The sequence below is a fragment of the Bufo gargarizans genome, chromosome 9 (assembly GCF_014858855.1).
Source record: "Bufo gargarizans isolate SCDJY-AF-19 chromosome 9, ASM1485885v1, whole genome shotgun sequence".
In the NCBI taxonomy this organism is placed as follows: Eukaryota; Metazoa; Chordata; class Amphibia; order Anura; family Bufonidae; genus Bufo; species Bufo gargarizans.
Window position 1 is genome coordinate 141,963,087 of NC_058088.1, and position 22,459 is coordinate 141,985,545.

The window sequence follows — 22,459 nt, forward strand, 5'->3', positions numbered from 1 at the left end:
GCTAACTTGTGACAAAAAATAAAAACTTCTATGAACTCACTATGCCCATCAGCGAATACCTTGGGTGTTTTCTTTCCAAAATGGGGTCATTTGTACTGCCCTGGCATTTGAGCGTCTCCGCAATCATTACATGTATGGGCCAGCATTAGGAGTTTCTGCTATTCTACTTATATTGAGCATACAGGTAATGAGATTTTTTTTTTCCGTTCAGCCTCGGGGCTGAAAGAAAAAATGAACGGCACAGATTTCTTCATTTGCATCGATCAATGTGGATGAAAATATCTCTGCCCCCAAAAAAAAGGAAGGGGAAAGGCTTCTGCCAGAACATAGGAGCTCCGCCCAACATCCAAACCCACTCAGCTCGTATGCCCTGGCAAACCCGATTTCTCCATTCACATCAATCGATGTGGATGAATAAATCATTGCCAGGATTTTTAATTTTTTTTTTTTATATATACAAAGTGTTTGCCAAAGCATATGAACACCGCCGCCTCCTCAGCTCATAAGCCTCGGCAAACGTATCTTTTTTTTACTGCAGAGGAGAAATCTCGTCTTGCAGCGCCACATACACCGACTTTTGTGTAATCTGACAGCAGCGCAATTCTTCTGTCAGAATGCACATCAGGGCTGCAGTGGGTTCATCGGTTGGTCCACCTAGAAGGTAAAAAAAAAATAAAAAAACAGGCAATACATTTATTAACATTAATTTTATAATAACATATGAACAGAACATTAACTTTTATAAACTTTATTGAACTTTTGGAACAGAACATTAACTTTTTTGCTTACCGGTGATTTTATTTATTGTTTTTGCTTTTTTTTTTAACCTTTTTATAGGACAAACCTCTCCTCCCCATGGGACAATGTGCAAATCGCAAGTCGCCCAGAGATGTGGCGAAGTACATTATGCATTTTGTCCCAGGTGAAAGGAAAGGTTTGTAGCAGCTCTGTGTGAAAGGGCCCTAAGAGCCCTGTGTGCCTGTCCTTTGTGACGCAATCCCTATGCTAATAGTGTACCTGTGTGTGGTACTTCCGAAAACACTCCCCTGAGCATAGGGCAGGGTGGTCAGGGCAGTCAGGACAGAAATAGCGGGTGTCACGCCTTATTCCACTCCTGCTACAGACACGACATCTTTTTCGGGGTGGTGCTTGGGTTGAGGTACCAGCAACGACATTGGGGAAATGTTGCTCGTGTAGACGGCTCAACGACTGCGACCGATCAGGCCTGATCGGGCAAACACTGCGTTTTGGGTGGAGGGCGAGCTAAGGTGACACTAATACTATTATGGATCTGACTGTGATCAGTTCTGATCACTTACAGATACTATAAAAGTACCAATGCTGATTAGCGATATGCTAATCAGCGAATCAGTGACTGCGGTGCGGTGGGCTGGGCGCTAACTGACGCCAACTACCTAACAAAGGGGCCTAAACTATCCTATAACCTAACAGTCAATACTAGTGGAAAAAAAAAAAGTGACAGTTTACACTGATCACTTTTTTTCCCTTTCACTAGTCATTGACAGGGATGATCAAGGGGTTTATTGGGGTTATGGGGGGTGATCTGGGGCTAAGTGTGTTGTGTCTTGTGTACTTACAGTGATCTGTGCTCCTCTGCTGGGACCAACCGACGAAAAGGACCAGCAGAGGAGCACAGAAGCCATTTAACACATTATATTTATAAATATAATGTGTTAACAGGCTTGTGATTTGTTTTTTTGAAAATCACCAGCCTGCCAGCGATGATCATTGGCTGGCAGGCTGGTGACGAAATACTCCTTTAACTTTTGCCGGCCCGCAATGCGCGTGCCGGCTGTGTGCGAGATGACGCACGGATGCATCTAGGAGGAATGAATCGACCGCCTCCGGACCGCGATCCTGCGTTAGGCGGTCCGGAGGCGGTTAAAGCCTTTAGATGCTGTGACGAAGTGAGATCACGTCATCTAAAGGGTCAAAAACCCCAGGGCTTCTTACCGGCATCCTCTGAGGCCAATGAGGATGCGGTAATTGGTTTCAATGCGCTCAGCCTCGCTGAAGAGTCTGAGGGCATTGCAGCTGCAATTCTAATGAGAAATAGTCAGTAATAAATGCATTTTAAAAATCCATGATTGTTCAAAATAAAAAAAATGTACTTTGTAAGCTCAAATACAAGCTTCAAACGCATTACAAAAAAGTTTAAAAAAAAAATTGATAAAAATCTTAAAAATATACAAACCGGATTCCAAAAAAGTTGGGACACTAAACAAATTGTGAATAAAAACTGAATGCAATGATGTGGAGATGGCAAATGTCAATATTTTATTTGTAATAGAACGTAGATGACAGATCAAACGTTTAAATGTATCATTTTAAAGGAAAAATACGCTGATTCAAATTTTAACGGTGTCAACAAATCCCCAAAAAGTTGGGACAAGTAGCAATAAGAGGCTGGAAAAAGTAAATTTGAGCATAACTAAGAGCTGGAAGACCAATTAACACTAATTTGGTCAATTGGCAACATGATTGGGTATAAAAAGAGCTTCTCAGAGTGGCAGTGTCTCTCAGAAGCCAAGATGGGTAGAGGATCACCAATTCCCACAATGTTGCGCAGAAAGATAGTGGAGCAATATCAGAAAGGTGTTACCCAGCGAAAAATTGCAAAGTCTTTGCTTCTATCATCATCAACTGTGCATAACATCATCCGAAGATTCAGAGAATCTGGAACAATCTCTATGCGTAAGGGTCAAGGCCGTAAAACCATACTGGATGCCCGTGATCTCCGGGCCCTTAAACGACACTGCACCACAAACAGGAATGCTACTGTAAAGGAAATCACAGAATGGGCTCAGGAATACTTCCAGAAACCATTGTCAGTGAACACAATCCACCGTGCCATCCGCCGTTGCCAGCTGAAACTCTACAGTGCAAAGAAGAAGCCATTTCTAAGCAAGATCCACAAGCTCAGGCGTTTTCACTGGGCCAGGGATCATTTAAAATGGAGTGTGGCAAAATGGAAGACTGTTCTGTGGTCAGACGAGTCACGATTCAAAGTTCTTTTTGGAATTCTGGGATACCATGTCATCCGGACCAAAGAGGACGAGGACAACCCAAGTTGTTATCAACACTCAGTTCAGAAGCCTGCATCTCTGATGGTATGGGGTTGCATGAGTGCGTGTGGCATGGGCAGCTTGCATGTCTGGAAAGGCACCATAAATGCAGAAAAATATATTCAGGTTCTAGAACAACATATGCTCCCATCCAGACGTCATCTCTTTCAGGGAAGACCCTGCATTTTTCAACAAGATAATGCGTGACCACATTCTGCATCAATCACAACATCATGGCTGCGTAGGAGAAGGATCCGGGTACTGAAATGGCCAGTCTGCAGTTCAGATCTTTCACCTATAGAGAACAGTTGGTGCATCATAAAGAGGAAGGTGCAACAAAGAAGGCCCAAGACGATTGAACAGTTAGAGGCCTGTATTAGACAAGAATGGGAGAGCATTCCTATTTCTAAACTTGAGAAACTGGTCTCCTCAGTCCCCAGACGTCTGTTGAGTGTTGTAAGAAGAAGGGGAGATGCCACACAGTGGTGAAAATGGCCTTATCCCAACTTTTTGGGATTTGTTGACACCATGAAATTCTGATTCAACATATTTTTCCCTTTTAAAATGGTACATTTTCTCAGTTTAAACTTTTGTTCCGTGATTTATGTTCTATTCTGAATAAAATATTAGAAGTTGGCACCTCCACATCATTGCATTCAGTATTTATTCACGATTTGTATAGTGTCCCAACTTTTTGGGAATCCGGTTTGTAAATCGCCCCCCTTTCCATATAGTAAAAAAGAAATGCCTAAATAAAAAAAATATAAAAATCGTGGGTATCAACGTGACAGTCTGTATTATTAAAATATATATTTAATATTTATTGACCCTAAGAGGCCTTGATATACCATAAAGCCAAACCGGATATCGAGTGCACCGCACAATTATAATATTCCAGGTATTCTCCTGTTGGTGACTGCAAAAGCATCATCCAGTCAGAAAGGAGACCGTGCAGGACGACCCATAGATAAAGATGGTAGGCTGTATGTACGGGTATTTGGTGCGATAGGAGACCCACTTGAGCTGAGATAAATAAAACTGTGGGGGCTCTGCCAATAATAGATTACCATAGTACTGGAATTAACAGCCAATGCAGAGCTGTAACTAACCAGGGAACTTATCACCCCAACCCTAACTGCCTAGCACAAACTAGCTAAAATTCCCACACATAAAAACATAGAATGTGTCGGCAGATAAGAACCATTTGGCCTATCTAGTCTGCCCAACATGGCGTCATTGGTTTTGCTCGACGCGTTTCATATAGGATTCATCAGGAGCACATGCACGTGGAGAATGATGGGAAAGAACACTGCCACACTGGTGGTGTGGGGCAGCGAGTCTGGTGCTAGGGGGGCTGTGAAGCGGCCGCCTGAAGTGCTGGTTTAAATGGGGGACGAACACGCCTCCTGGGAGGTGAAGACGACGCCTGACCAATGCAAACATGGGGAGGTGGACACAGCCGCACGTCAGCTCCCCGGCTCACACTAGTCTGACATGATAGGTCGCTCGCTCACTCATCCCATAAATCAGGTTCAAGGGGGATATCGAAGGCAGAGAGTCCTGAACAGAAGCAGATCAATAGGGAAGGGGACACAGCTAAGTGTAAGCCATAAGTGAAAAATGGTAAAGCAGATATAGATCAAAATAAAACTTGGCAACAAACTATATATATTGCATAGAGCAACGCTGTATTAAAATTAAGATACAATGTTGGCATTACAACCCTACAATGGAAACCATGTATACATGTACAAATATATTCAAATATGTACAAACGGGGCTAGATGACGGCAGGCAGTAACAGAATCCAATAATTACATTTATGATACCCAGTTGCAATCAGCAGCTCGGCACAATGCTGAAGGGGAAATATAAACTGCTCATAATAACGTGATTAAGGGCTCATTCAGACGGCCGTATGCTGTCCGCAAAAATACTGAATGCTATCCGTTTTTTTGCGGATCCGCAAAAAAACGGATAGCATTCAGTATTTTTGTTGACCCATAGACTTCAATAGGGCCATGTCCTGATTTTCACGGACAAGTATAGGACATGTTTCATTTATTTTGCGGATCCTTGGAATAGAAAAGGGCCCCATAGAAGTGAATAGGTCAGCATCTAATCCGCAAAAAAACGGATCCGCATTTTTGCGGATAGCATACGGCCGTCTGAATGAGCCCTAAATCAGATGAAACAGGCATAAGCGATGTGATCCTTCTCCGCTAGGAGATGGTCGCACATGGAGCAAGCATCTCCAGAATGATGCAAAATGACGCCTCTCCTCACTGTAATACCATTAGTTAGTAAAGAGGCGTATATTGCCTTTATTGTTCTGTGAATCCATTCTTTCTTAATTACTTTGAGGGATGGCAGGGTTTCTTGCTGGCGGTATAAATAGAGACCAATGGGACAGTGAAGCGAAGTTAGTGTTCTCGGAGGCCCAATTATCTACTTTAGGCCCTACAGTGACTCTAAATGGGGCTCTTAAAAATCTAACACCTGCCTACAAAAAAACATTCGGGGCTGGATTCACGGTTGAGATCTCCTGAGTTTATTAAGTGGGAGATGGAATCTATTGAGTCCTGCCTTCTTCTTATGGGCTTATTACTAGAGGAGGAGAAATCCCTCTATGATAAAAGTACAACTGCCCTTCAGGGGCAAATTGAAGCTGTGCAGAAATTCTTTACCCAGGCAGAGTTTGTTCGCAAAGAACAGGCACTAGAGCAGGCAATACATAAGTATACCGCACAATTGAAGGAAAGAAAGCATTCCACAGTATCTCAGAAATCAGACATCACTGATTTCAGGGAGGGTCGCCTCTTTGATTATAAAGCCAAACCTGCAAAGGGATTAGAAGGAGAAACCGATACTGAGCCTATACGTGTTACCCAGCACCCTAGATTACCGCCTCTAAGGGGTCACCAACAAAGGGGTAAATCGAGAAGAGGAAGGGGAACAATTTCTAGGGGAGGTTTTTTTAGGCCAAGAGCCTCCCATTTCTACTTACCTGTTAAGGGAGAGGAAGGATCCTCAGTGATGTGTCCCATAGCACCCGTACCAACGGGTGGGTCATCTGATGACCTCCAAATTATAAATTTATCTGACAGGGTACTCTCCGAAGCTGAATTAAGTATCCTGAAAAAGGGTCTCTCTCTTGTTCCCACTTACTTGATCTGTTTGGTTGGGTGAAGGACCTTAACATCCATCAGAAAATTGAAGTGGAAGAAGTTTTTCATGAATAGTTATAGGCGCCAATGTGCAGAACTCGGCATAGATGTTGGGGACTTGGGTGATGTGAGGAACTTGGTTGATCTCTTGCATGAGAATGAAAGAATACCTGGGGAAGGATAAAAAATCGCTCACGTTTGAACCCTCCTGTCAATGACACCACCCCAATGGATGTTTTTCTCTAACTGGTGGTGGATGCATTATCACAATTAGAAGGGTTCAAAGGTCACAATAACATAACTAAGGAAGAATTGGACGGCCTTCTATCACTTGAGAGGGATACAGACAAGGGCGGCAATATTGCGGTGATGGGAGATGAACAGTATCTCAAAATGTGCCTTGATATTCTTTTTTTAAACTCGGTTTATTGAAAGAGTATAACACAAGTATGGCATACGTGTAGCAATAATACGGCCCACGCAGGGGCTCCTCAATAATACCAGGAAGACAGTATTGCAGAATCAAATGACATTGAGAGTTTGTCAGGTCACGAACCTAGGAGAGGGCAGGAGTTAAACCCCGCCTATACACATCTATCACAGAGTAGGTAAAACATGCGCAAAGAAAATTCAACATTAACATCAGTTAGAGCAATGTAGTTAAATGCCTAAGTGCTGTCTCGTAGCTCATAACGACCCGTCGGCCGCCGAGTGCAGACGTGGGGAGTGCAAGGTAAGAGGAGAGGCACACCAGTCACCCCAATCTTTATCAAATTTCTGTGGGCAGCCCCTATGCTTATATACGATATTCTCCATGGAGACAGCATGGTTCACCAGAGTGAGCCGTTGTCCCTTTGAGGGGGGCGAGTCTCCCATCCATCTTAAGGCAATTGCCTTCCTGGCCAGAAATAACGTCTCTGCTAGGAAAATTTTGTGATAGTGCGACCACGCCTCCTCATCAATGACTCCAAGAACACATGCCTTGGGGCACAATGGCAGTGTCGCAGGAACCATAGTAGCGAGGACCTCCAGGGCAGAGACCCAGAACCGACGTATGTACTCACAATCCCACATCATGTGCCAAAAGTCGGCCCCAACAGCATCGCATCTATGGCACCTGGAGTGATTGATCCTGCCCATCTTCTGAAGTCTAATGGGTGTGAGGTAGCTACGATGCAGGATATAAAGCTGAATCATCCTATTGTTTATGGAGGGCGATACTTGGGTCGGGGCCATTAATGCCTCGTTCCATTCCTCAGGAGATAAAGAAGGAATTTGCAGCCTCCATCTTTCCTCGACAGCCATCGGGGTCACCAGCAAGCGTCGGTCCAGCAAATGGGTATATAGCGCAGAAACTATGCCTCTTGGGCCTTGCGACTTCAAAACTCCTATAGTAGGATATTTAGAGATATTCCTATCATCTCTCCTAAATTGGGCCTGCAGCGCATGTCTCAGTTGAAGATACCTGAAGAAGAGAGTTCGGGGTACCTGAAACCTATCCTGGATCTGGGAGAATGATCTAAGCTGCCCATTCTCATATAGGTCGCACAAAGAGGATATACCATGCCTCTTCCAATCAGCTGCACCCTCCAGCTGCACCAGATGTGGGAACATGCAGTTGTCCCAGACGGGGACCTCACTTGGTAAATCCTTGTAGGAATTCAACTTGGATGCCTGCCATACCTGGTGAGCTAGCTTATGCACTGGGAGAAGACCCTTTGTAATATGGCGAGAACCCTCCAAAACAGGCCACAGCGTTGGAATCTGCAGATACCCCTGCAAAAAGCACTCAGCGTTCGGCTTTAAGGCGTCAGTAACCCAATATCTCAGGAACCTGAGCTGGCTCGCTATATAATAAAGGAAGAAGTCTGGAAGGGAGGCTCCTCCCTGCAGCTTCGGTCTCTGTAGTACCGCCAGTGAGAGTTTCCTCCTAGATTTACCCCACACAAAGGAGGCTATTATAGCGTGTATACGTTTAAAAAATCCCCTGGGGACTGGCGTGCAGGCATGGGACAGTAGGTATAAACCCTTGGGCAGCAGCACCATCTTCACTAGGTTCAGTCTGCCCATAACCGACAAAGGAAGGGCCTCCCATGTTCTAACCTTGTCCTGGAACATTGTTTCCAAGGGCGCGATGTTCAGGGCATAGGAGAGCTGAGGCTCCCTTGTGATTACCACCCCTAGGTATTTAAATCTATCGACCACAGGCAGATTGTTCCGGCAGCTATGCCAATCATGATTCCAGAGTGGCATGATGGCAGATTTACCCCAATTTATGTGCAGCCCGGAATATTGCCCAAAACGCTCTATAATTTCAATAGCTCTCAAGAGAGATACCTCCGGGTCCGACATAAAAAGAATCGGATCGTCTGCATACAACCCAATCCTATCTTCCCTATCCCCCTCGCTGATTCCCACATACACCTGGTCCTGCCTGAATCTGATAGCCAAGTGCTCTATGGCAATCGCAAACAGCAGCGGCGAGAGCGGGCACCCCTGTCTCGTACCCCTGAATAAGGGAAACCTGTCAGAGTGCGACCCGTTCAGTTGGATGCTAGCAGTGGGCTTTCTATACAGCAGTTCTATCCATTTGATGAACTTGGGGCCGAAGCCAAAATTCCCCAGCACCGCTGTCAAAAAGGGCCACTCCAGTGAATCAAAGGCCTTGGCCGTGTCCAGTGAGGCCAGAGCCCACTTCTCCATCCTAGCTACCCCCATCTGGGCAATTACTTGAGCCCTTCTAATATTGTCCGACGTGGACCTCCCAGGCATGAAGCCCGACTGATCGGGATGGATAATAGATGTGATAACCTTATTCAGTCTATTAGCAATAATCCTGGTCAGGATTTTATAGTCCAAGTTCAAAAGAGAAATTGGACGATAAGATCCACAGTCCAACGGGTCCTTGCCAGGCTTCAAGATCACAACAATAGATGCATCATACATGGAATCTGACAAGGAACCTCGGGAGTGCGCCGTTTGATACAGGGTCAGTAACTGAGGGGCTAAGTTATCCCTATATTTAGAGTACACCTCTACCGGAATGCCATCTGGACCTGGTGCCTTCCCTGTCGGTAGATCCCGGATGGCCCTCTCCACCTCCTCTAGTGTAATATCCTCCTCCATAAGACCCTTATCCAGGCCTGTTAGCCGAGGATGAGACACTTCAACGAGGTAGGATTCCAATTCTGATGCCGAATAAGAAGCCACCGATTTGTACAGGTCTCTGTAAAAATTTTGAAAGCATTTCAATATGTCTTGTGCCGACTCTACAATGCGGCCATCAGCCTCCCGTATCCTGAGCACAGGGGGAGACATATTATTAGTGCGTGCAATTTGCGCTAGAAGCTTCCCTGTCTGATTGCCGGTTTCAAACGCTTGCTGTTTAAGAAAAAAGAGCTTTCTTTTGCTCTTTTCCTCCAGGTATAACATGTACATTCTCCCTCTGGATAACCACTCCACTCTGCGCTCTTCAGAGGGGGACTCAGTAAACGCCCTCTCTGCCTCCTTACAGCTGGTATGTAAGTCATTCTCCTTACGTTGTGAATCCCTCTTAACGTAAGAAATGGAGGATTTGAGGCATCCTCTAAGGTACGCTTTCAATGTTTCCCAAAGTAAGAGCGCATCAGTAGTCTCGCCCTGGGCATCAAAGAACATCTTCAATTGATCGGGGATTCTGTCGTTTAACCCAAACAGGGACAGCCAGAAAGGGTGCACGCGCATCTTAGCGCCAGCGCTATCGGCCTGACCCAACTCTGCCATCAATGGAGCGTGATCGGACGGGCCCTGCGGGCCATGTCTAATGTCTACCAGATCAGTGTACACTGTATCATTGTACATTGCCAAACAGATAATCAATTCTAGACAGGGCACCCCTGGCAGGTGTAAAGCAAGAGTACTCCCTTGTCAACGGATTCCTGGCTCTCCACATGTCTACCCATCCCATCTCCTGCGATATCCTGGCTAGAACTGTGCTGCTCCCTCTTTGCCCACCCCTATCTGCTCTGCTACTGAATCTGTCTAAGTCCTCACTGACTACCTGATTAAAATCTCCCATACATATGAGACGGGCATTAGGGTAACCAGCTACAAATCCCGCGACTGCTTGCAAAAGAGATAAAGATGCCGGAGGAGAGTTATACAGATTGACGATCACATAGGGAACACAGTTAATATGAGCATATACAAATATATACTGTCCGCCCTCATCCACAGCTGAATAATGAATCTCGCACCTGAGACTTTTATGGATCATAAGGGCCACTCCTCTGGAGTGAGAGCTCCCATAGGAATTGAATAAACTCTGCACCCAGGGCTTTTGCAGCCTATTCCCTGTCTCCGGAGTGAGGTGGGTCTCCTGAAGGCCCAGAATATGAGGATTAAAGGATCGTATTTGAGAGAAGATCGCAATTCTCCTATTCGGGTCTTCCAGTCCCCTCACATTCCACAACATCACCCTCAAGGGGGCCATGGGGTCTCCTGGACTAAATCAATGACAGATACCCCCATCCACATCGCATACATCAGCAGTGTGGACGATTGAATTGCGAGGGGTGAGTACTCCCCTATTGCTAATGCATGAAAAGGTGGCCATACTTGAAGCTCATAAACTTGCGCACACACAAACGTAACACAGAACAATAACAGTATAAACATAGCGTCGGATTCAGATCCAACTAACTTAGTGGCTCTTGGCTCGGGGACCCGTATGGTGTAGCTAGGTGGAATAACCATACAGGTAGTGCCCCTACCCTCTGTTCAGCAGGGTAGTGCTAAACTGCCGATCACGATGCAGGATGATTGGATACGACAACATGTCGTCCGGCACTGAACACAAGGAGACATTCAATATTAAAGTGGCATCCCATATATAAACATGAACTGCAGTCCAGAACATATGTTGACCGCTATAGGCTGAGCCTCAGTTTAAGTGCAGTCATGAATAGGGACAACAGAAACAAGTCTCCCTGAAATCAAACATATAAGAACAGTATAATACTTGCTGCGACCGAGCTGCCAGAGGTTCAGCGCGGTCCAGGCCGCGCGGTCTTTCTTGAGGCCCAGTCCTCTGCCTCGCGAGGATCATTGAAGAACACTGTTTTATCGCCATCTACGACTCTGAGGCGAGCCGGGAAGGCCATTGAATATTGAAAGTTGAGCTCCCGTAGGCGGCGTTTAACTGCAACAAATGTGGCTCTCTTCTTCTGGCGGTCTGCAGAGAAATCCGGAAAGAGGGAGACCTTTGCATTTTCATGCCTGATGTCTTGCTTGCTTCTGGCCTGGCTGAGGAGAAGGTCCCGATCCCTCCAATTCAGCAGCCGCGCCAAAAGAGGTCTAGGAGGGGCCCTTGGCGGGGGCTGCCTGGCTGGAACACGGTGTGCCCTCTCTACGGTGTAAGCAGGAGAGAAGGGTGCTCCAGGGAACTGCTCTTTAAACCAGGCCTCTAGGAAGGCCGCAGGATCTCTGCCTTCAGCTTTCTCTGGTAGGCCTAGGATCCTCACATTATTGCGGCGCGACCTATTCTCCAGGTCGTCACATTTCTGCTGCCACTGCCCGACAGCCCGCTCCAGCTCTTGCATCTGCCCAGCCATGGGTCTGGTCAGGTCTTCCAGCGCAGACACACGGTCTTCAGTGGTCTTGACCCGGTCTCTAAGCTGTTGCATGTCATGGCGGAGCAGGCCCACATCCACTCTCACCTCCTCCAGCTTCCCGGTGAGTGAGGTTTGGCATGATGAAATCGCCGTTAGCAACTGCTCATAAGCTGCCATTAGGGTGAACTCCTGCTCCGCGCCTTCCTCTGCATCCGCCTGTTGGGCAGCCTGCCCGCGGGTAACTGCCGCACGTGTGGGAGTCGCGGTCGCGGCCCCGCTCTGGGCCTCAGGCCTGGCGAACTCTTTGAGCCTCTCTGCAGTCGATTGAGCTTTACTGGGCCCCATATTCGGTGTGCGGGGTCTCCTCCGTCTCTTACACACAGTCCACTCTGAGCCCGGAGTCGGCAGTTTGACAGGATGGTGGAGGATTATCGAGGGTTAGCGGAGCTACTCACAGATGCGTGCTCACATGCCGGCTGCTGGCCTGCCTTGATATTCTTAAAGATAGAAAATGCTATGGGGTGTTTTCTGGTAACCCTACTGATGAGTATCTGATTGAGGTAAAAAAACATCCTTACACCTGCATTGACACTTAACCTGCTCACCAAGGTAGAATATCAGGCCATCCTACCCAGCATTCCTCATCCAGCCTGCTTCTATAGTCTGCCCAAAATCCACAAGGGGCTACATTCAGTTAAGGGCAGGCTGATAGGTTTCTGGTACCCACAGTCTGACACATCAAATCAGTACATACAGTACAGACCAAAAGTTTGGACACACCTTCTCATTCAAAGAGTTTTCTTTATTTTTATGACTATGAAAATTGTAGATTCTCACTGAAGGCATCAAAACTATGAATTAACACATGTGGAATTATATACATAACAAAAAAGTGTGAAACAACTGAAAATGTAAAATTCTAGGTTCTTCAAAGTAGCCACCTTTTGCTTTGATTACTGCTTTGCAGACTCTTGGCATTCTCTTGATGAGCTTCAAGAGGTAGTCACCTGAAATGGTCTTACAACAGTCTTGAAGGAGTTCCCAGAGATGCTTAGCACTTGTTGGCCCTTTCGCCTTCACTCTGCGGTCCAGCTCACCCCAAACCATCTCGATTGGGTTCAGGTCCGGTGACTGTGGAGGCCAGGTCATCTGGCGCAGCACCCCATCACTCTCCTTCATGGTCAAATAGCCCTTACACAGCCTGGAGGTGTGTTTGGGGTTAGAGCTGATGGCATAGGTTGCTAGATGGCCGCTAGCACATCCGCAATACCCAGTCCCCATAGCTCTGTGTGCTTTTAATGTGTAAAAAAATAAAATAAAAATTGATGCATATGCAAATTAACCTGAGATGAGTCCTGTATGTGAGATGAGTCAGGTACAGGACTCATCTCAGGTTAATTTGCATATGTATCAAATCAGTATTTTTACACAATAAAAGCACACAGAGCTATGGGGACTGGGTATTGCGGATGTGCTAGCGGCCATCTAGCTACCCATGTCCACAGCTCTATACCCAAAATCCAGGTGACAGGTTCCCTTTAAAGACTCTGGCCACATCTAATACACGTAATACAATTTTGCCACTACTAGGAGTTTTCGCTTACTAGCACTTAAGATGGAGAGCCAAGGGAACATATAGCTGTATCCTACGACAAATTTGCCTTTTCTTAGATTCACATACCTAATATGTCTAATACAATGAGCTGGAAGGTGAAGAGCTTTGACTTGAGTTGAACAAAGCAGCATTTAGTAAACTTGTTGTAAAGTCCTTTTGCTGCAAATAGTCCTGTCATTGTATCATGTTTGTATGCATAGTGGTAACCTTTCTGTTTTCGTCTGTAATCCTTGTGTTCAAAGATGCTGCCTGGCATGTTCTTTGGGAGTTGGGTTTTAATAAAGATTATTTTATCTTGTATATTGTCACTTATCTGATATTTCTCTAAGGGTCCATTCACACGTCTGCAAAATGGGTCCGCATCAGTTCCGCAATTTTGCTGAATGGGTGCGGACCCATTCATTTTCAATGGGGCCACAAAAGATGCGGACAGCACACAGTGTGCTGTCTGCATCCGCACTTCCATTTCGTGGCCCTGCAAAATAGAACTTGTCCTATTCTTGTCCACAGCCATTAACAAGAAAAGGCATTTCTATCATAGTGCCGGCCATGTGCGGTCCGCAAAATGAGGAACACACATGGCCGGTGTCCGTGTTTTGCGTATCTGCAGTTTGCGGACCGCAAAACAGTTGCGGATGTGTGAATGGACTCTAAGTGTGACATTCTCTGTTTGCAGGGAGCTTTTCCATACATACTGGATTACATCATGTATATTCTATGGGCGCTACTTTTCTCTCTCCTTGCGGTCTTGCTAGTTCGAAACTTTGCCCCATATGCCTGTGGCTCAGGAATCCCTGAGGTAAGAAGTTATCTTGCATTCATTGTATGAGATGATTCAGTTTACACAATGATTACAGGTGTCATTGGTACTTTTAGTATGTATTATTGGATTTCGTTAGGCTACTTTCACACTTGCGCTTGATCGGATCCGTTCTGAACGGATCCGATCATATTAATGCAGACGGAGGCTCCGTTCAGTACGGATCCGTCTGTATTAATAACTTAGAAAAATTTCTAAGTGCGAAAGTAGCCTGAGTGGATCCGTTCAGACTTTCAATGTAAAGTCAATGGGGGACGGATCCGCTTGAAGATTGAGCCATATGGTGTCATCTTCAAGCGGATCCGTTCCCATTGACTTACATTGTAAGTCTGGACGGATCCGCACGGCCAGGCGGACAGCTGAACGCTGCAAGCAGCGTTCAGCTGTCCGCCTGGCCGTGCGGAGGCGAGCGGAGCGGAGGCTGAACGCCACCAGACTGATGCAGTCTGAGCGGATCCGCTCCATTCAGACTGCATCAGGGCTGGACGGCTGCGTTCGGGTCCGCTCGTGAGCTCCTTCAAACAGAGCTCACGAGCGGACTGACGAACGGTAGTGTGAAAGTAGCCTTAGTACACTTTCTTTCGTTTATTCATCATGTCTAGGAATTTTAGGCTGATACCACTAATATCTCCATCTTTCATTATTTATGGATTGATTTAATTTACTTTCAATTTGAGTGGCTTTGTAAATATATTGCATTACTTGTGCAGAAGCAGTCTGTATTACAGCTCCAGGGCTGCATTCAAACCTCTTCTGCTTGAAAACCATTAGCATGCTTTCTAATACTGTGCATTGCTTTTTGTAAAGACTAAACTTTCTAGAAAGCAGATCCTAAGTACAAGTTCTATGCAGAGATTGAGTCAACCAGGTATAACCGCAGACTTCCGCTATATGTAAATTATGAAATGGTGTTCAGATATAGATACTGTGTATGTTTTATTTACTTTTTAAACTGACATCACCTTTCTGCTCCAAATCCCCAGCTTTACACAGCCATAGATAGTGATAATACAGTTTGGACTACTACTTACTACATACAGTAGGGTTACCTTTTGTTCATTGGTCTTGTACTTTAAAGGGAGTCTGTCGCCACAGTATGCCATTATACACTGCTTACATAGTACTGTAGCAGAACTATAGACAAATCAAATGGTACCTGTCTCCTTTTGTTTTGTTGTTTACCAAAGGGAAAAACGCAGTTTTACTCATATGTAAATGAGGGATCACTAGTGCCCAGGGGGCGGTTTTCAGACTTTAAGGTTCCAGGCTGCTTATCCTTCTTCTTACATAACCCCTCCCCAGCCTGTTGCTTTTCCTTTGGTGAACATCAAAACAAAAGGGTACAGGTATCATTTGATTCATCTATAGTTTATGGTACAGTACTATGTAAGGCCTCTTTCACACTTGCGTTGTCCGGATCCGGCGTGTACTCCACTTGCCGGAATTACACGCCGGATCCGGAAAAACGCAAGTGTACTGAAAGCATTTGAAGACGGATCCGTCTTCAAAATGCTTTCAGTGTTACTATGGCACCCAGGACGCTATTAAAGTCCTGGTTGCCATAGTAGGAGCGGGGGAGCGGTATACTTACCATCCGTGCGGCTCCCGGGCCGCTCCAGAGTGACGTCAGAGCGCCCCATGCGCATAGATGATGTGCCATGCGATCACGTCATCCATGCGCCTGGGGCGCCCTGACGTCACTCTGGAGCGCCCCGGGAGCTGCACGGATGGTAAGTATGCTGCTCCCCCGCTACACTTTACTATGGCTGCCAGGACTTTAGCGTCCTGGCAGCCATGGTAACCACTCTAAAAAAAGCTAAACGTCGGATCCGGCAATGCGCCGAAACAACGTTTAGCTTAAGGCCGGATCCGGATCAATGCCTTTCAATGGGCATTCATTCCGGATCCGGCCTTGCAGCAAGTCTTCAGTTTTTTGGGCCGGAGCAAAAAGCACAGCATGCTGCGGTATTTTCTCCGGCCAAAAAACGTTCCGTTCCGGAACTGAAGACATCCTGATGCATCCTGAACGGATTTCACTCCATTCAGATAATCCTGATCAGGATTCTTCCGGCATAGAGCCCCGACGACGGAACGGAACTGTGATGGTAATATAGTCAGGAGATCTCCTGTAAAGCACCAGCCTAAACAAGCTAACAGACGAAAGAATGGTCAAGATCTGACACCCCAAATCCGGAGACAACCCTAATGCCAGAAAGCCTCCGAATAATAGTGGAGACATGGATAAATTCATAAAAAATGCTGCCACCACTGTTGCTGCTCAAGAAACCAAGATGGCGCCGACTCCATCTCACAAGGTGAGCGAGTGCTCCTCAGACTTCTCTGAGGGAGAGAGTGATGCAGAGGACTCACTGTAAGACGGCACTTCCGATCACTTGCCGCTTCCTAAAGCAGTCACTTAGTAAAGCCATGGAGCCGATCTTAAGCGAACTCACAGCCCTCCGCCATGATGTGCGTCAAATAGGGGACCGGGTTGTAGCTCTAGAAATGTTCCAAGCCGCAGTACTAGACCATCAAACAGCTACTGCATCCTCCTTACAGAAATGCTGCACTTACCTCAACGACCTCCATAATGCCTTGGAGGACCAAGAAAACAGAGGGCGCAGGAACAACCTGTGATTCAGGGGAATACCCGAAACTGTCCTCGCGGCTGACATCCCTGGGGCTGTGATCGCGATTTGCTGCTCCATTCTGGGACCAGATTACCAGACGGATATCACCATCGAACGTGCTCACAGAGCACTGAGACCTAAAGCCAAAACGTCTGAACCGCCCAGAGACGTAATCTGCGGGTTCCTTAACTTTCAAGTCAAAACTGCGGTTTTGGAGGCTGCTAGGAACCATGAAGACCTGACATACGAGGAAGCCTCCATCTTGATCTACCAAGATTTGGCATCTTCAACACTTAAGAAGCGCAGGACCCTGAAGCCTTTGACCGACTGGCTCAGGGCCAAAAAGATACCATATAGATGGACTTTCCCATTTGGATTATCGTTCTTCCATTAGGGACGCCGCCTTACCATCACCACATTTGCTGACTTAATTGGAGCTTACGATCATCTACAAATAGTTCCGCTAGAAGTCGAAAATTGAGAGCTATATCAAGATTCAACAGAGCTGCCAGACCTACCGAAGATCTCACCCTTTGAACCCCCACACACCCCGAAGTCCCACGGTTTCAAGCAGAGGAACACACAGCTGACCCCGTAGAGACTGGTTCGAGTATTGCAACCTACTCATCTGATTCATCTTGACATCCTATAAGCCTCTTCCCTTATCTTTCCTTCTGACTTACCTCCCCCATTCACTTTATCTCTCTTTTACATTGTCAGTTAGTTACTATGGATATCAACCTACCCCCACCTCACCCTCTCCTGCTATACCTGATCTACCCCCTACCCCCTATGACTTACTACTCGTCTGTCTAAATGCTTCATCTTAGAGGTCTTTGTCTAGTGCTAAGAGGATCACAATAAGGTTGATTAACCATTTCACCCCTTGCGACCCTCACTTTAACTACTAGAGCAACCCATTTCAGTGGGTATTGTTACACAGTAGTTTATACCCTTGTTGTATGTTCTTTTGTTTACTTTTTATTTAAGGTACATGTCTTATCCATTCCAATGAACTTAGATACACTGAGGGCCCCTCTGACGTCCATCTCGCCCAACCAGACTCTTCAAAGTATATTCACTCAAGATGCATTTACCTAGGCAGAGACCAGGCTTCAGCAAGGTAATCGCCTCTACTTCAGACATTATGGCTGATCTATCATTTACGTCCTACAATGTCAGGGGCTTTAACTCCCCTTCTAACAGGTGTCAAGTCTTCACATTGCTGCGCAAATCTCGAGACAGTGTCCTACTCCTCCAGGAAACACATTTTAAATTCAATCACTATCCCAACCTATCTTTCGCCCACTATTCCCAGTGGTATCACTGTGGATCTGCCTCTGGGGGGGTGAGTATTGGGTTCCAGAGGAAGGTCCCTTTTAAATACATCTCCCACTTGCAAGATCCAGAGGGGAAATATTTATTGGTTATGGGTTTTTTGGGCCCCCAAACATATACCGTAATTAATCTTTATGCCCCCAACTCTAGACACTCCACCTGGTTTTCCAAAATTTTCCCTCTTATTGAGACCCTTGCTGAGGGCCTGATTGTAGGAGGTGACCTGAATGCTACTTTAAACCCACAGCTCGACTCTTCGGCCTGAAAATTGGCCCTGGCAATTAGAACCCTACGATCCATAAGAGAGGGCTTTTGGAATCTGCACCTTATTGACACGTGGTGCACATTAAACCCCAACACAGTTGACTACACCTTTTACTCCCACATGCATGATACTTACCACCGCTTGGATTATTTGGTTGCCTCCAAGGAACATCTCCAGCTCTGTCACGGGTCCCAAATAGGCTCCATTCACCTATCTGACCATGCCCCTGTCTTCCTCTCGATTTCTGCTCCCATACCCAACCTGAGCAAATTAAAATGGCGTTTAAATGAATCCCTATTAGGTAACCAGATTGTTAGAGAAAAGATTTCTGATCTCCTCAAGGAATATTTCTCCCTAAATAAACAGACAGAGATATCAGATCAATCCCTTTGGGACGCCCATAAACCCTATATCAATGGACCTTTCATAACCCTTGGTGCTTTTTTAAAGAAATAAATAAAAACTTGATTCCCTATGTAAAAAGATACAAACTCCACAGCTAAGTACTTCTTAAATTTACAGCACAAATTCTTCGCACATGGAGATGGGTAAGAAACAGAAGATCAATGAACTATATTCATCAAATAGAATCCCCTCAAGGAACCCCTCTATATTCCTCTAAAATAATAGGTACCCAATTTTGTACATTCTATGAATCTTAATACAACCTACCTCCAACGCTTACTCCAGAGGTCCATTCATCTCTCCTCTCATCATTCTTGGATTCACTTACCTTACCAACCATCTCAATGAACCAAAAACTAAGATTAGCTTCCCCATTCACACTAGAAGAACTAACCACTGCTTTGAAACAATCCCCCCACGGCAAAAGTCCAGGCCCAGATGGACTACCTGTTTCATATTACAAAACCTACCAACAGCACATCCTTCCTCATCTGCTCTCACACTAGTGGATCTCTGCTTGTATTACCAGGGCCTGCAAATGGTTCCTTTTTTCCCCTGTGACTTTATGTAGCTAGGGATTACCCTGGTCTTGCATTTCACGGCGATATTAGGTCTTTCAGAGGCTTGTTCCTCTCCTCCTCTGTATGGGAAGCAGGTCTTTTCTCCTGACCGTTACCCCAGACCCCCCTCCTCCGGGGGTTGGCTGTTTTCTCTGGCAGGAAGAGGTTTCCACCTTATCTTGGGTGTTTCTCCCCCCCCCCCCTCCTTGCTGTGAAAGGAAGCTTGCTCCCTTCCTTTGTGAGTCTTTGTTATGATTTCTTTGTTTCCTCTCTACCCTGGCCCTTACATGTGGTTGGCCTCGAACAGGCCGTGTTTTTGTCTGAGACAACTTAAAGTTTTAGTCTTTGGTTGAGGACTGCTTCCGTCCTTTTTCCAGGCATTTTATCTGCTGCCAGGCACCCTCATAGTCTATTTTGTCTTGTTGGGTCTGTCCTCTTAGGGCTTCTCCTCCTGGAGATTACTTATATATGCAGAGCGTTAGGTTGTTTCCAACTTATGTCCTTCCATATGCAGAGCGCTAGGTCGTTACCAACAGACGTTGCTATGCTACTCTCCTGTTTCCTCAGGGTAAGCCCTGGTTCTTCTAGATCCTTCCTCTGGCTCTCCAGTGCACTCTTGTCAACCTCTCGCGCAGGACATCTGGTCCTGTCGCTTATCCTCTAGCGCTTTATTTTTTTCCCACCTTGGGTGGAGCTGGGTGTTCTCTTGGTCCTTCTTGCAGGCCTTGCAGGCACCTGTCCTTGGGATCTTTACGGTCTCCCTTTTTTTTTTGGGAACCATTTCATGCTAGGGTCTCTCCTGGTCCTGTTGGGTCACAAGGTTCTTCTGCACCTGTGCATCCTTCTTTTTGCATGAGGTTTCAATCCCACCCTCAAGGACTGCTTTAGGACGTCCCATGGTGCTGTGTCCCCCAATGCCATTAACGAGAAAATTGGATTTTTGTACTTACCGTAAAATCAGTTTCTCGTTCAATGCATTGGGGGACACAGATCCCACCCTTTGTTTTTACTTACTCTCCCTGTCACCGGGCTGCTGTTTCCCGTTCCAGGATATGTTGGTCCTTCGCTTTTGTTTCTCTCTCCTACTGCTTTTGGTACAAACTGAATAGCCTAGTGCTGTTTTTTTTTTTATATATATCTAGTGCCTCCTAGTGGTAGCTGGGCATATACCCAGGGTGCTGTGTCCCCCAATGCATTGAACGAGAAACGGATTTTATGGTAAGTACAAAAATCGAATTTTTTTTTGTTTGTTTCATATAAATGTTTCATGCTTCTTGTGCTTTTTAAGTCCTATATAGAAGTCTGAGAAAAATGCCAGACCATTTCCATACCTAGAGTGTTATGAAAAAGCCACAAACCACAAAAATGCTTTGCATGTAGATTGTTCATTAAGTTGCCTTGAACGTTAAAGTAACGCCTGGCTAACGCGCATTAGACAAAATAAGTGCTGTTAAAAAATGTCAGTGAAAACACCACAAAAGACTTCAAACCAACCTTATACTGGAGGATAGGTGTGGGAGAAATCTGATTAGTGGGGGACCAACACCCGGGACCCCTGCGAATCAGCTGTCTTGGTAGGCATCGGCACTCGCCGTGGCCTTCTACGTCCTCCCCAAGCTCAGCGCTGTCCATTTGATAGCGGCTATGCCTGGTCCGCAGATCAGCCACATTCACTTTGCTGCGTCAAGGCCATGTAACCAATGAATGTGATGTTACATGGCCTAAGGAAATCTGCGAGAAGGCCACGGTGCTAGTGTGTGTGAATTGGCCTCTTAAACAGCTAATCAGCGGGGGTCCCAGGTGTCAGACCCCCACAGATCAGATACTGTTGACCTATCCAAAGGATAGTCTCAGAAAGCCCTTTTAACATGCAGAGACATCTTCATATATCAGTGCTGCTGTTTTTCTGCAGATTAGTATCAAAAGGATAATTGACCTAGAAAATCCAGTTAATATCCCTAAGGGTCTTTTTCTTTCAAGTTTTTGTTCAGTCTTTTTTTAGGGGGGACATTAAAGCCAGTATGCCCTTTTACAGCTTCCAAATGGTTTTCCACTGTTTGATTGGTAAATGTACCTCTGAAGTTTTACATGCCCTGCTGTCACCTTGCCATATAACCAGTTTTCAGAACTGTTAGAAGCTTTTTTGGGGTCATATTGCTTGTTACCCAGAGAAACTGCACAACTTGAAGGAAGAAGGCCGCTTGATGGCTTACATTTGCAGACTGCTGCATTTTAGGAGTGTAAGCCGAATATGTCTTGTTCTAAGAGTCACTACATGTATCTTAACGCATTTGCCTTGTTTAATAACTGTTATAGAGAATGTCATTGAATGTGATTATTCCATTGTGACCCATCTAATGATCTTTTTTAAGATTAAAACCATACTGAGTGGATTTATTATTCGTGGTTACCTGGGAAAGTGGACGCTGATTATCAAGACCATGACACTGGTACTGGCTGTCTCTTCTGGTCTCAGCTTAGGAAAGGAGGGACCCTTGATTCACGTGGCATGCTGTTGTGGTAATATTTTGTGCCATCTCTTCACCAAGTATCGTAAAAATGAAGCCAAGAGAAGAGAGGTAAGGATATATGTTAATTTTGGTGTCCCCTGCTTTGCCTATAAATCATTTGCTAGTCAGTGAGATAAAACACTGTGGATTGGAGACAGATAGTAGAAGCTGATGAGTATTATATCAAAAGAATACATTATCTGTACATTAAAACTCTCCATTCCTTAGACACCCCAATCAGGCAGACGATTGCCAGGAGGGAATCGTTCCTTCCCGGCAAACGCCTGCTCATTAGCAGAGTAGACCGCTGCTATTACATGCAACGATCTTCTCTGCAGCATGAGGAGGAGCAATCACCATGCCATTGCTTGTCCCCATATTGCCTAGTTGTTTGTGCTATCTAATTGCAATCTGCCGTCAGCAAATCCTGATCTTTCATCACAATGAAAGATCTAGATTGCCCGATGAAAGT

General features: G+C 45.7%; 1 protein-coding gene across 6 annotated transcripts in view; it reads left to right on the plus strand.

Annotated features, from left to right (window-relative positions):
* The window catches only part of LOC122946008 (H(+)/Cl(-) exchange transporter 5), a 174,931-nt gene that overhangs the window by 98,861 nt on the left and 53,611 nt on the right, over positions 1–22,459 (plus strand). For all 6 annotated transcript variants that reach the window (XM_044305282.1, XM_044305281.1, XM_044305284.1 and 3 more), the window contains 2 exons: positions 14,136–14,258; positions 21,850–22,056. In XM_044305282.1, coding sequence (XP_044161217.1) covers positions 14,136–14,258; positions 21,850–22,056 — 330 coding nt within the window. The remainder of the gene's footprint in view (positions 1–14,135; positions 14,259–21,849; positions 22,057–22,459) is intronic.